General features: G+C 40.2%; 1 protein-coding gene across 1 annotated transcript in view; it reads right to left on the bottom strand.

The window, feature by feature from the left end:
• Positions 1 to 2,389: 2,389 nt before the first annotated feature.
• RMND1 (required for meiotic nuclear division 1 homolog (S. cerevisiae)) overlaps positions 2,390 to 15,394 on the bottom strand; it is a 47,306-nt gene continuing 34,301 nt past the window's right edge. The window contains exons 10-11 of the mRNA XM_008575126.1: positions 2,949 to 3,065; positions 2,390 to 2,519 (exon numbers count right to left, since the gene is read on the bottom strand). Coding sequence (XP_008573348.1) covers positions 2,487 to 2,519; positions 2,949 to 3,065 — 150 coding nt within the window. The 3' untranslated portion in view covers positions 2,390 to 2,486. The remainder of the gene's footprint in view (positions 2,520 to 2,948; positions 3,066 to 15,394) is intronic.

Genomic DNA, 15,394 nt, shown 5'->3' with positions numbered 1-15,394 from the left:
CAGTGAGCGGCCGGTCTGTATGTGGGATCTGAACCCTCAGCGGGAGCGCCGCTGCGCTCTCAAGCGGCGCACTGTAGTAGTGCGCCACCGGGCCGGCCCTAAGGTGAAGTTTTTAATCACAAATTTAAATAGTTGAAAACGGTATAATTTCCAATGTACCATCAATATTGATATTTAAAAATAAAGCTATTGTATCACCTTTAAGAAGGCTTTTGTGTCTAGTGGAATGTAATTCCGTGGAGAGTAGATATGCACCACAATCCATTTAGATAGGCAAACTGTTCAAATTTAATATTGTTCCTTTTTCTTCTAGAAACTGTTCTTTACATTTCCCCTACAAAACTTTATCCTGATGTTTATGAAAGTATTTTATTGATCATTCTTTCGTTCTTTGCAGCATGTTTGTATATAACTTGAAATGTTAAATTTTAATTTGCCATAACCATAAGGGCACCAAATGTTCATGTTTTTTTTGGGATTGAGTTACTAAAACTTGTTACTATTAATTGACCCAAACAGCAAATTGTACACGTTGATACTTGGAGCAAAATTTTATTGGAAATGTACCTTTTAGTAGATGGGGGAGGATGTAATGGTCTCCATTAAAGGTTGTTTCATTGACCAGTCTTTCATATTGTACTCTTGTGTGGTTTCCCAAAGTTTTTTAAAAATAGGTTGAATATACTTAAAGGCTGTTAACTGTAGTGGACCAAACTATTCAGGATGGGTGAGTGACACCTTCTGTAAAGTGTGAGAAGGTGAATTAGTCCGTTTTTGTTGCTTATAACAAAGTACACTGAACTTGGTGATTTATAAAGAAAATGAAATTTATTGCTTACAGTTTCTGAGGCTGGGAAGTCCAAAGTCCATCTGGTGGTGGCAACAGCGACCCAGGGGTCTCACATCGCAAGATAGTGGAAGCAGAGAGAGCAGAGACACAGACTCTCTTCTTCTTTTAAAGCCCTCAGAACCACACCCCTGACCACCATTTTTAATCCATCCACTACTGCACGGTCTGACAATCCAATCACCTCTTTACAGCTCCACTTTCGATTACCATAATAGGATTTCCCACCCTCTTAACAGTCACAGTGGGGACTAAGTTTCTGATACATAAAACATGGAAGACAATTCAAGCCTCAGTGAGTTTTGGGGGGACATAATTCAATCCACTACAGAAGGGAAGATAGGAAAGGCGAAAAGGCTTGATACTCTCATTGCAAGTGTGTACACAGGCATGGCAATTTTATGAACGTTATGTGGAACTTATCTAGAAAGTAATTCTTGAACTATCCATGCCCACATCCTCCTTTGAGAGTTTTTGGGTACCATTGGGGTACAGGTAACTCAGTTGGAAAATAGCTACTTGAGCACTCTTGTAGTGGGCTAAAAACATGTTCACCTTAGCATAGCACTGTTATAGCAATTAAACACTCATGTCCATCAGTAAGGGTACAGATGAATGTGTGGTCTCGGTAGAATACTGTTTAGTGGTTAAGTTGCCATTTTAGAAAAAAGTAATCCTGTGTTCATGGATATGTATGAAAGGAAAACCCATGATGGTGGGGATCAGGACAAGGGGGTTATGCATAAAAGGCAATGAAGATAAAGGTTTGCTTTTTTTTTTTTTTTCGTAATAACTTCGTATAGCATACATTGGTTAAGTTGCCATTTTAGAAAAAAGTAATCCTGTGTTCATGGATATGTATGAAAGGAAAACCCATGATGGTGGGGATCAGGACAAGGGGGTTATGCATAAAAGGCAATGAAGATAAAGGTTTGCTTTTTTTTTTTTTTTTAAAGTGTGAATTCAAGATAGTAAACATATGTTAAGTTCTTTGGGCTTAGTATGTATCTCTATGGGATGAATATTGTGTCTAACTTGGTGAAAGGACAAAGTATTGATTAATAAAGGGCAAAGTGCCAGTGTGCAGTCATACTCAAATTATGCCAACTGAAATAGGTATATAAAATTCATTTCTGCCATCGAAAGCCTGTCTGGTATTGTAATAGTGATTTAAACACTCCTGAGTTCCTGTATGGTTTTTTTAGCCAGGGTCATGATTGGGATTCCCTAGGATTAGGTAAGGAATGGTGTTCAAGTCTAAGCCTTTTGGCTTGAAAAAGTATCTTTGCTTAGAATTCCTAGATGCTAAGGTTATCCAAAGTTCTTTAAACTGAAATAAACATCTTCCTTTTGTGAACGGTCAGTGGTACCCAAACACCAGATTCTTCATAATTTTTATTCAAGCAACACAGTCTCTTATTTAAAAAAATTAAATACATATTAAATAAAAGATCATCCAATAGTGAACATTTATTTATTTGTTTGTTTGGCTGGCAGCTGGCTGGAATGGGGATCTGAACCCTTGGCCATGGTGTTACCAGCATCACTCTCCCAAGTGAGCTAAGCAGCCAGCCCTGAACATTTATTTTTGATTGTAGAACTTGAGTATTTCTTGCAATAACACTTGGTTATCCCCTGATCAGAAAAATACTCGTCCCAGCTCAAACAGTACCTTAGGATGGTAAAATGTGAATTATTAATTTCATGGCAAACGAATCATTGGTAGAAATTAAAATGACTCTTCCAAAATTGTGCCTAGTGAAAAATGCTCCTGAATGAGTATTTGCCTTTCTCACTTGGCATCCCCCAAATCTGAGGCATAGGTACTTGATTTGATGTTTGGCTGTTCATTATACAACTAGAACTATTTCCAAATGCTATCTTTAAAAGTGTGGAACCTTTTCAAAAATTACATTTAATGCATTTGCAAAATATTTCAGTCATTAGAAACTTACTTCACTTCCAAACAGACTTAGTAATTAGAATGAGTCATATTCTTTACTGCTATAATTTTCTTTCTCAAATTATTTTTATTATTATCAAAGCTCCTGTATTTGGAAACCAATGGTAAGTGATTATGGTACACAGCACTTCTATTTACCTCTATGGTGATGAGGATGACGATCATCCACTCCAGGCGAAGTGCCCTCTTTTCCTGCAGGTGATTCCGCATTAGATCTGTTAGTTCCATGCAGTGCTGAAGTTTTTCATTCATGACCTGTAAGAAAGACCTTAGTATCACGTATTTTAAACAATTTAAGAAAATAATATGGTCACATGCTTCAAAATTCTATAGATGTGCAGTGAAAAATCATTCCTTCCACTCTTGCTTGCCAGTCCTCTCCTCAAAGGCAACCAGCCAGTGTTACCAGTTTCTTGTGAATTTATCCAGACACATTTCGTAATGCACAGATTTAACTGCAAGAAATACTTCGCATACCAGAGCTCTTCTATTTGTAAGATTTTGATGGAAGATCTAAAAATAAGATTTTTGAGTCCTAGTTTTTGGTAGCTGCCCTAGGGTTTTTAGCATTTAAAAAAGGCAAACTTGAAACATGATTCATTGTTTTTGTCATCTTTAGGCCATGCTTTAAAAAAAAAATTACCTTCTACTAAAAAACCCAAACACTTAACATTTGATCTGCTGCACACTCACCATTAGATGGCACTGCTTTTAACTCTGCCCACAAAGGTTCTGGTTGCAGGGGTGGTTCACAGAAAATGGAATCTTTGAATTTAAAACTTGGGTGGGACTACTGGCAAATTATGTACCTACTTAATATCTCCATATATCTTTTCTCGTATAACTTATATAATGTATGCTATACGAAGTTATTACGAATTTATCCAGACACATTTCGTAATGCACAGATTTAACTGCAAGAAATACTTCGCATACCAGAGCTCTTCTATTTGTAAGATTTTGATGGAAGATCTAAAAATAAGATTTTTGAGTCCTAGTTTTTGGTAGCTGCCCTAGGGTTTTTAGCATTTAAAAAAGGCAAACTTGAAACATGATTCATTGTTTTTGTCATCTTTAGGCCATGCTTTAAAAAAAAAATTACCTTCTACTAAAAAACCCAAACACTTAACATTTGATCTGCTGCACACTCACCATTAGATGGCACTGCTTTTAACTCTGCCCACAAAGGTTCTGTATTATGATGCCTCACAAGCTGGTTGCAGGGTGGTTCACAGAAAATGGAATCTTTGAATTTAAAACTTGGGTGGGACTACTGGCAAATTATGTACCTACTTAATATCTCCATATATCTTTTCCTCTGGAAATTAGAAAGTCTGGAAACAAAATTTTTAAATAGTTTGATTCTCTTGTAGCATATGGTAAATGTGCAGGTTTGGTCAGTAAAAAAAGACTAATCACAGATGCATGTGCAGGTATTGATAGAACATGCTAGCACACCATATTATTGGAAACAAAATTTTTAAAGAGTTTGATTCTCTTGTAGCATATGGTAAATGTGCAGGTTTGGTCAGTGAAAAAAGACTAATCACAGATGCATGTGCAGGTATTGATAGAACATGCTAGCACACCATATTATGGTTTTGCATAGTGCATTAAACTGCCCTAAAGAGGGATAACACAGTCAACCATATTTCCAGACTTATGGTCACCCTGTAGTTTCTAATCTGAATAAATGTTTGGAATAGTGCCTCTTTCCTTCTTCCTTTCCTTTCTTTTTAAAAAACTTTTGTTTCTATTGACTGTTTGATCTTGGTCTATAATGTGTTGATCCTTACCCTTGCTTCTCTCTTCAAACTACTGACTCACCCCTCTTCCATTTTCTTTCACCTTTGACCAAAGAATAGACATTTTCTTTCTCTACTTCCTCATCACCCAATTGATTCCTTAACTCTTTACAAATTATATATATTATCACAACTCCCCCTGAAATTTCCCAAAGTATCCTAATTGTTAGATTTAAGAACTTTCTTGGTTCCAAACCTCAATCCAAGCATTTATAATACATTGAAATGTGTAAGCAAGAGTCCCTAATACTGCATGCTTCCCTTTTTGATTTAGTTGTAGGTGTGCATGTTACATGCATGCAAATGAGGAGCAGGAAAAAGTGAAGTCTTCACAGAGATGGTCAATGTTAATTAGGCTTTAAACAGGCAATTGCCATGAAGAAAAAGTGGGGTGCCAGTGGGAGGGGGCAGAAGGGGAGCATTTCAAGCAGAGGAAATGGCATGGAGACAATCATAGTTATATAGTGAACAACTTGGAAAGAAGTGCTTAGAAGTGAGTTTAAGAGGTAAATTAGTACCAAATTGTGAAAGGTACTGTATACCACATGTGGTATAGGCATAATAATGCCACCCACCTCAAAAATAAATCCAAATGCCTGGATCGTGTGAATATAACATAGCAAAGGAGAATTAAGATTGTATACGAGATTAAGATTGCTTTGGATCCCTGTACTGGCAGCAATACAAAACAAAACAAAAAAAAGATTGCTAATCAGCTGATCTTAAGATAGGGAGATAATCCTAGATTACCTGAGTGAGCCCCATGTAATCATGAGGGTCTTTAAAATTAGAAATGGCACACAGATGAGTTCAGAATGATAAATGTGAGGATTCAACTTGCCCTTGCTAGGTGGCGGAAGGGGCTAAGAGCCAAGGAATGTGGGTGGTCTCTAGGAACTGGAAAAGACAAGAAAACTGATCCTACCCACAGCCTCCAGAAAGGAACATAGCCCTGCCAACACCTTGATTTTAGCCCAGTGACATCCAAGCCAGATTTCTGACCTCTACAGACTTATAAGAAGCCTCTAGGTTTGCTTTAGCAGCAGCAGCAGAAGAAGACAAATACACCATGCTATGATGTCTGAACATTATTCTGCAGGTAATGGGGAGTCCTTTGTTCAATCGTGCTATATTTGTTAAACATTTACTATACTGTGCTGGGCAGAGAAGATAGAAAGGTGAATAAGACAATTCTCTCTGCCTTCTGGCCAAAGGGTGCAGAGGTACTGGAAAAGGGCCCAGTCTAGAGGCTGGGAGACAGTGAGAAGTTATTAGACCAGCCCAGGTGAAAGGGGAGGGTAAGTGCCTGTGGGAATGCATGTTAATAGCTGGGGGCTGGGAGGCAGGGGACAGCATGGTACTCCTCCCTGTTTCACTACCCCGGGCTCTATCACACATGCTTTCCATCAATATTTTCCAAGGAATGAATGTAACTCAGAAGAAAATGAGAAGATGATCTGACTGACTGGATATGGAGAGTAAAGCAGAAAGTGGACACCCAGATGACTTAAGTTTCTGGTTGAATGACTAGGTGGTCCTGCCATTAGCTGAAATAGTGAACAATATTTTCTGAGACAACATAATGAGTTTCATTTTGAAATCATGCCCACCCCTGCCACTCAAGTGAGAGCTGGGGAGAAACTAAAGCCGTCTTTTTGGCCCCCTGAGGCTAACCCTGGTCCACGGGCTACCTGCACCTCTAGATTCTGGATTCACAGACCAAGTCCAAGCCAGTTCTTATGTTGTTACCAAGGCCCCCACATGGCATTCTTGGGGCTTGTCTTTTTGTACATTTTATTAGAGAGGACTGTAAAATAGCCACTTAGACCCTTTACCTCTTCAGTATGCAAATGTAAACAAATTGTAATGTAGGAAATCTTGTTTGAATATATACAAGACTGAGCCTGTCCAAAATCTGCTGTACATTATTAAAAGTTTTATTCACAGGGGCCGGCCCGGTGGCGCACTGCTACAGTGCGCCACTTGGGAGTGCGGCGGCGCTCCCGCCAAGGGTTCAGATCCCACATACAGACCGGTTCCCGCTCACTGGCTGAGCGAGGTGCGGGTGTGACACTGAGGGTTGCGATCCCGTTGCCGGACACGAAAAAAGACAAAAAGGAAAAAAAAAAAAAGTTTTATTCACAGAAAAAAAAGCTTCATGGATTAACTATACTAATATTTATTGAGTACATACTATATGTGAGGACTCTTGACAAGAACTGGGAAGACAGCAGAGTTTTATTCACAGAAAAAAAAGCTTCATGGATTAACTATACAAATATTTATTGAGTACATACTATATGTGAGGACTCTTGACAAGAACTGGGAAGACAGCAGAGAAGAAAATCATCATCTCTGAGCTCACAGAACTTATGTTCTATTGGGGAATGATAATTCTAAAAAGGATTCTAGGAGATATGTAAATGTGGAAGATTTGTGACATTTAGTAAGCAACTGGAAACATTTGGAAGGCAAACGAGATGAAGGTGAGAGATACACATTTGAAAATTATCAGGAAAGAGTGAAAAGAATAGATGACAGAAGGTTGCAGGATACCAACTTGAGAAAATGGAACAAGGGACCCACTGCAAACTGGCTTCTGTCCCCACGGCCCTTCTGTAACTGCTCCCTGAATCTTTTTCAGTAATCTAATGACCAAATGAAATGACTTGACTTCTGTCCTCAACTTTGACTGCTTTTCAGCACATCTTATGCCTAATCACCCCTATTTTTCTCTCAAGACTTTTCTCTCTGCCTTTTGAAGAAAAAGACAAGGAACAACTTGCTCCTAGCACTGCCATTGCTCTGTCTTCTTGTAACACTGTAAAGCTGGATGAAGGTCAGGACCAGTTATCTTTCTGTGTTACCTGTAGTGCCAGTACTGTTGTGGTGAGCTTAGCAAGGGAGGCCAAACTCTTCTAACCCCTTCTAAATAATCTTTACATAATCTCACTAGTCTTAACTGCCTTTGGGATACTAACTAAGAAAATGCTCTGAGAAATGTAGTTTGAGAACTTTGGGTATGCTTCCTAACTTGTGGAGGATTTAACACCAGAGAGGTGTCTCAGAGTGAGACTGGGGAATGAAATGAAGAACAATTAGCTTGCTAGTGGAAGGCGGGGGGGGGGGGGGGAGAGACCTCTTCTGTGGAGAATGTCAGGCACTTTAGAGAAAGCATAGGAAAGGAATCTTTCTGTATCTTCCTGTTCTTTGGCAAAATCTTTTCACTGGATCTTTTCATTGAAGCTTTTATTCATTCAACCAACATTACCGAAGGCCTATTATGTGCTCTGATAATGTAGAGAACCAAAAGACACAGAACTTCCCTTAGGAAATGCATAGTCCAAGAGACAGACATGTAACCAGACCATCATGATGAAGTCTATGAAGTGCTATACCCGAGGGACACATACAGAGTCCTCCAGAAGCACTGAGATAAGGAGTGGGAAACCCTAGGAGATGGTATTTGGGCTCATCAGGCAAAACGCAGCCAGGAATAGTCCTGGCCCAAGGACACCAAATGAACCAAATCACATCAACCTGAAAGAGCATAAGAGAAATTTTTTTTTTNCCGCTCACTGGCTGAGCGAGGGGCGGGTGGGACACTGAGGGTTGCGATCCCGTTGCCGGACACGAAAAAAGACAAAAAGGAAAAAAAAAAAAAGTTTTATTCACAGAAAAAAAAGCTTCATGGATTAACTATACAAATATTTATTGAGTACATACTATATGTGAGGACTCTTGACAAGAACTGGGAAGACAGCAGAGAAGAAAATCATCATCTCTGAGCTCACAGAACTTATGTTCTATTGGGGAATGATAATTCTAAAAAGGATTCTAGGAGATATGTAAATGTGGAAGATTTGTGACATTTAGTAAGCAACTGGAAACATTTGGAAGGCAAACGAGATGAAGGTGAGAGATACACATTTGAAAATTATCAGGAAAGAGTGAAAAGAATAGATGACAGAAGGTTGCAGGATACCAACTTGAGAAAATGGAACAAGGGACCCACTGCAAACTGGCTTCTGTCCCCACGGCCCTTCTGTAACTGCTCCCTGAATCTTTTTCAGTAATCTAATGACCAAATGAAATGACTTGACTTCTGTCCTCAACTTTGACTGCTTTTCAGCACATCTTATGCCTAATCACCCCTATTTTTCTCTCAAGACTTTTCTCTCTGCCTTTTGAAGAAAAAGACAAGGAACAACTTGCTCCTAGCACTGCCATTGCTCTGTCTTCTTGTAACACTGTAAAGCTGGATGAAGGTCAGGACCAGTTATCTTTCTGTGTTACCTGTAGTGCCAGTACTGTTGTGGTGAGCTTAGCAAGGGAGGCCAAACTCTTCTAACCCCTTCTAAATAATCTTTACATAATCTCACTAGTCTTAACTGCCTTTGGGATACTAACAAGAAAATGCTCTGAGAAATGTAGTTTGAGAACTTTGGGTATGCTTCCTAACTTGTGGAGGATTTAACACCAGAGAGGTGTCTCAGAGTGAGACTGGGGAATGAAATGAAGAACAATTAGCTTGCTAGTGGAAGGCGGGGGGGGGGGGGGGAAAAAAAAAAAAAAAAATGTGGGGGGGGGGGGGGGGGGGGGGGGGGGGGGGGGGGGGGGGGGCAAAATAGACATTTTAAGGCTGCTTTTAAATTATCTGACCAATCTGAGACCTCTTCTGTGGAGAATGTCAGGCACTTTAGAGAAAGCATAGGAAAGGAATCTTTCTGTATCTTCCTGTTCTTTGGCAAAATCTTTTCACTGGATCTTTTCATTGAAGCTTTTATTCATTCAACCAACATTACCGAAGGCCTATTATGTGCTCTGATAATGTAGAGAACCAAAAGACACAGAACTTCCCTTAGGAAATGCATAGTCCAAGAGACAGACATGTAACCAGACCATCATGATGAAGTCTATGAAGTGCTATACCCGAGGGACACATACAGAGTCCTCCAGAAGCACTGAGATAAGGAGTGGGAAACCCTAGGAGATGGTATTTGGGCTCATCAGGCAAAACGCAGCCAGGAATAGTCCTGGCCCAAGGACACCAAATGAACCAAATCACATCAACCTGAAAGAGCATAAGAGAAATTTTTTTTTTCCCCTTTTTGTCTTTTTTACTGACCGGTAACGGGATCGCAACCCTCGGTGTCGCGCCCGTACCAGGGACCGGCAACGGGATCGCAACCCTCGGTGTTGCACCCGCACCGCACTCAGCCAGTGAGCGGGAACCGGTCTCCACATGGGATCCGAACCCTTGGCAGCAGTGCCGCCGCGCTCCCAAGCGGTGCACTCTCCAGTGCGCCACCGGGCCGGCCCTAAGAGAAATTTTTAATGGTGCCAGATTAAATAGATCTTTATTTTTATTCTTCAGAATATTACCTAAACATATCACTATGTTTTCCCCCAGCTTTGTTGGGGTATAATTGACAATTATTTCACTTGTTTCCAGTATTGATTCAGAGCAACAGTATGCATTCTCCCTGTGAATTCACTTAAGGATTCAGAAGCCATTTACTGTATTTATATATAGTTCGCATAAGATTTTAGGAAGTGACTGCCACAGAACTGACTTGTTACAGGAATCTTCAAATTTTGGGACCGAGTGAAACTTGCTCCGCTTGCTCTGTGCTGCTTAGTTGACTTTACAGCAGCGGGTACGGAAGCTGCCCTCCCTCCTGGCAGGTCCCTCCTTCTGGTTTAGCAGAGTGAGGATGTAGTGGCACTTTCTCCAGGTTTTCCCCTTCCTTCTTAGTTGTTTAATTCTTATCCAGCTAATTGATCACATCAGTGCACTTTTGTTTTCATTATTGATCCTTTTTTGACATTTCTCATCTTGCACTGTAGCTTCCTTGTTGAATGTAAGGGATTTGAGTGAGTTCCTGAAAGCCATCCTTATCTTTATACTTCTCCTCTGGACCATACATGCAGTGTCTTCCTTGCTCAAATCTTCATCACTGGTGACTGTAATCCTGTTCTCTTTTCCTGTGTTTTAAGGATACCACGAGCATCAGTATCAAAGAACATTGAGGGAAGTCACAGGATGCAGAAGGGATGCCTGAGCTCAAACCTGACAAGCAGCTGGTTATCTTGGTTATTGCTCAGTCACTTTTATTAATTAAGCAGAGCAGCCTAGTTATCAGAGGACAGAGAGAAGTCTGCACCTGCTTGCTGGCAATGATATTTTATCTCATCACAACAATCATGATTCCACCAGAAGTCTCTAGACCAAGAGAAAAAGGATACACATCCCAGAGCAATAAATTCTGAGTACTTTCAGATTTGTCCCCAGTAAATATGGCTGCCTCATCAAGGTTGATGCTCTTGTTTAATGTCATTGAAGAATTCTCACAAGAGGCTTTATTTTCAAATTAACTTTATTGAGGCAATTTACATAGAAGAAAATGTACCCATTTCTAAGTATATAATTTGAAGACTTTTGACAAATGTATACCCATGTAACTATTGCCACAACATTTCCATCACCACAAGAAGTTCCCTTGTGCCTCTTTGCAATCTATTGACCTGCTCACCCACCCCACCCCAGCTGATCTGCCTTCTGTAACTACAGATTTGTCTTTCTAGAATTACTTTATAAGTACAAAGACATGTATGCTTTGGTATCTGATTTTTCATTCAGTGTAATTATTTTAAGATTTATCCATGTTGTTGCATGTATCAGTAACTAATTGACGGTAAGATAATGATTAACTTTATGAGAAATTGCCAAGTTGTTTTGTGAAGTGGTTGTACGAATTTATATTCCATGAGTAATATATGAAAAATTCAGTTACTCCCCATCCTCACCAACACTTAGTATTGTCAGTCTTTTAAATTTTAGCAGGTTTGGGGCTGGCCAGTTAGGTCATTTGGTTAGAGTGCAGCCTTATAACCCCAAGGTCACAGGTTCTGATCCCAGTACTGGCCAGCCATCAAAAAAAATACAATTTTAGCAATTTTAATTGGTGTAAGGATATCTAATTGAAGTTTCAATTTGCATGTCCCTGAACTGCTGCTGAGAATCTTTTCATGTGTTTTTCATTTGGCCATTTATACATCTTCTTTTAAGTGTGTGTTTAAATCTTTTGACCATTTAAAAAACTGGGTTGTCTTTTTATTATTGAGTAAAAGAGTTCTTTATAAATTCTGAACAAGTCCTTTGTTAGATTTATATACTGAGAATGTTTCCTTCCAGTATATACTTGCCTTTTCATATTCTTAGTGTGTTTTGAAGAATAAAAGTTTTTAATTTTGATGAAGTTCAACTCTCAACTTGTTTGTTTTGTTCATGGTTCATGCTTTTTTTTTATCCTAAAAAAATCTTTGCTTGGCCCAAGGTCGTGAGGCTTTTCTCCTATATTTTTTCTTAAAGTTCTGTAATTTAAAAAAATTTAGGTCTCTGTGATCTGTTTCAAAATGGTGGGAGGTATGGAATAGGGTTCATTTTTTTATATACAGCTGTATAATTGTTCTGGCAACATTTGTTGAGAAGACTATCCTTCTACTATTGAATTAACTTGTCATCTTTGATAAAAATCAATTGCTTATATATGTATGGGTCTATTTCTGGATTCTATTCTGTTCCACTAATCTACACATTATCCTTATACCAGTATTCAACTATTTTGATTACTGTAGCTTTAGAGTAAGTCTTACAATCATTAGGCAATAAAAGTCTTCCAACCCTGCCCTTTTTACAAAATTACTTTGGCTTATCTAGACCCGTTGCATTTCCATTTTAAAATCAGCATGCTAGTTCTAAAAAAAAAAAAAAAAAGCTGTCATGCTTTTGATTGAATTGAATCTACAGATAAATCTGCAGAAGTAACATCTTAATAATAGTGAGTAGTCTATTCCACAAACATGATACATATTTTCATTTATTTAGAACTTCTTTACTTTCTCAGTCATGTTTCAGAGCTTACAGGGTACAGGTCATATTTTAAAAAATTTATTCCTAAGTAATTCAAGTTTTTGGTGCTGTTGTAAATGGTATTTTACAATTTTTATTTTCTAATTGTTCATTGGTAGTTGTGAGAGTCTCTCTCTCTCTCTCTCTCTCTGCTCTGCCATTTTCTGCCAGGTGAGACCCCTAGGTCACTGTTGCCGCCACCAAAACTCTCACCAGATTTGTTCCCTGGAATTTGGACTTCCCAGCCTCTGAAACTGTAAGCAATAAATTTCATTTCCTTACAAACTACCCAGTTCCATGTATTTGTTATAAGCAACAGAAATGGACTAATACAGAAAATTGGTACCAGAGAAGTGGGGTGTCACTTATAACAAATACTTGAAAATGTGGAAGCGGCTTTGGAACTGAGTGTTGAGGAGAGGCTGGAAAAATCTGAAGCAGTAGTCTAGAAAAAGCCCAGCTGCGGGCCGACCCCGTGGCTCACTCGGGAGAGTGTGGCGCTCCCGCCGCGGGTTCGGATCCTATATAGGGATGGCCGGTGCACTCACTGGCTGAGCGTGGTGTGGACGACACCAAGCCAAGGGCGGCGATCCCCTTACCGGTCACAAAAAAAAAAAAAAAAAATGCCCAGCTGCTGGTAGGAGTGTAGAAGAAAAAAAAAAAACACATGAAGTCTGGAACTTCTTAAAGACTGGTTAAATGGTGGTGAGCAGAATGCTGATAGAAACATGGATAGTAAAGGCCATTCTGAGAAGATCTCAGATGTAATTTAGAAGGGACTTACTGGAAACCCAGGCAAAGATCACCCTTGCTATGAACTGAAAAGGAATTTAGTTGCATTCTGTTTATGTCCAAAAGTTCTATGGAATGTGGTACTTCAAGGTGCTGACCCAGGGTATGTGGCAGAAGAAATCTCTAAGCAGCAAAATATTCATGAAGCTTCGTGGCTACTATGTGGCAGCCTATGCTGAGTTATGGCAGAAAAGGTATCACATAAAGCCAGAACTTAAAAGGGAAGCAGAGCTTAAAGATTTGGAAAATGTGCAGCTTGGCCATGTGGTAGAGAAGCAGAGACTGTTTTCAAAAGAAAAATGCAATGGTACTAAGATTAGTACAAAAGAAAGGGATTATCAAGAGAAGGGGAAAAAGGCCCTGAAGGCACTGCAGAAGCCTCTGGGGCCAACCCTTCCATTACAGGCCCAGAGGTCTAGGGAGACAGAATGGTCTTGGGGAACAGGCCCAAGGCACCCTTCACCAGCTCACTGCCCAGGCCCACAATGAGATGCTGCACCCTACACCTGCACCACAGCTGCTTTGACTGCTTCAGCTGTGGCTAAATTGGCTCCAGGTGTAGCTGGGCCTAAACTGGAAAATACAAGCTGGAAGATGTGGCGGTGTCCACATGATAACAAGTTTGCTGACTCACAGAATGCCAGATTTCAAAGGGTATATGGAAAAGCCTGGGGGCCCAGGAAGAGACCTGTTGTAGGTGCGGATTCACCACAGACAGCCTTCGCTAGAGCAATGCTGAGCAGAAATGTGGGGTTGGAGTTGTAGCAGAAAAACCCCAGCAGCATCATGCCTAGTGAAGCAGTGGGAGCGGGACTGCCATGGAAACCGATTTGTGAAGCTACCAGCATGGAACACCAATCTGGGAGAGAGAAGTGTGGCCTGAGACCAGGAAAGCCATAGGAATGGAGCTGCCTGAGGACTTGGGAACCCAATACCCGCACCAGCCTGCAGAGGATGTTGAACATGGAGTCAAGGTACATGATTCACTACCTTTGGGATTTAATGCCTGCCTGGCTGGGTTTCAGACTTGTTTATGACTTATTACTCCTTTTTGGCGGCCTATTTCTCCCTTTTGGAATGGGAATATGTACCCTATGCTTGCTCCACCATTGAATCTTGGAAGTAGATAACTTGTTTTGATTTTACAGATGGGACTTTTTTTTTTTTTTTAAAGATGACCAGTAAGGGGATCTTAACCCTTGACTTGGTGTTGTCAGCACCACGCTCTCCCAAGTGAGCTAACTGACTATCCCTATATAGAGATCCGAACCTGTGGCCTTGGTGTTATCAACACCACATTTTCCCAGTGAGCCACAGGCTGGCCCCAGATGGGACTTTTAACTTTGCATTTCTGAGTTGAAACAAGTTAAGACTTTGTGACTACGGGGATGAAATGGACATGAATTTTGGAGGGCAAGGGGCAGAACTGCCTTGGGTTGAATGTGCCCCCCAAACTTAGTTCCCACTGTGACAATGTAAAGAGGGTGGGAAATCCTATTATGGTAATTGGAAGGTGGAGCCTTGAAGAGGTGATTAGATTGTAGGACCATGCAATAATGAATGGATTAATAATGGTGGTCATGGGCATAGTTCTGAGGGCTTTAAAAGGAAAGCATGTGAGATTCTTTCTCTCCCTGCTCCATCATTTTCTGCCATGTGAGACCCCTGCATTGCTGTAAAGCCACCACCACAGAAGACTCATCAGACGTGTTCCCTGGGATTTGGACTTCCCAGCCTCTGAAACTGTAAGCAATAAATTTCATTTTCTTATACATCACCCAGTTCAGGTATTTTGTTATAAGCAACAGGAAGGGAATACAGTAGTATAAAGAGATGTCATTTTTTTATGTACTGATCTTGCAATCTTGATAAGTTCACTTATTAGTTTTAATATCTTCTTTGTAGATTCTTTTGGATATTCTACATACAAGATTATGTTGTCTGTAAATAAATTCAGTTTTACTTCTTCCTATAGGAGATTTTAAATCTTGGGGATAGGGGCCGGCCCGGTGGCGCACTGCTACAGTGCGCCGCTTGGGAAGTGCGGTGGCGCTCCCGACGAGGGTTTGGAT

The sequence above is a fragment of the Galeopterus variegatus genome, unplaced genomic scaffold, assembly GCF_000696425.1.
Source record: "Galeopterus variegatus unplaced genomic scaffold, G_variegatus-3.0.2 Scaffold1140, whole genome shotgun sequence".
NCBI lineage: Eukaryota > Metazoa > Chordata > Mammalia > Dermoptera > Cynocephalidae > Galeopterus > Galeopterus variegatus.
Note: the sequence above shows the minus strand (reverse complement) of the source record. Positions and strands in the feature narration are given on the sequence as shown.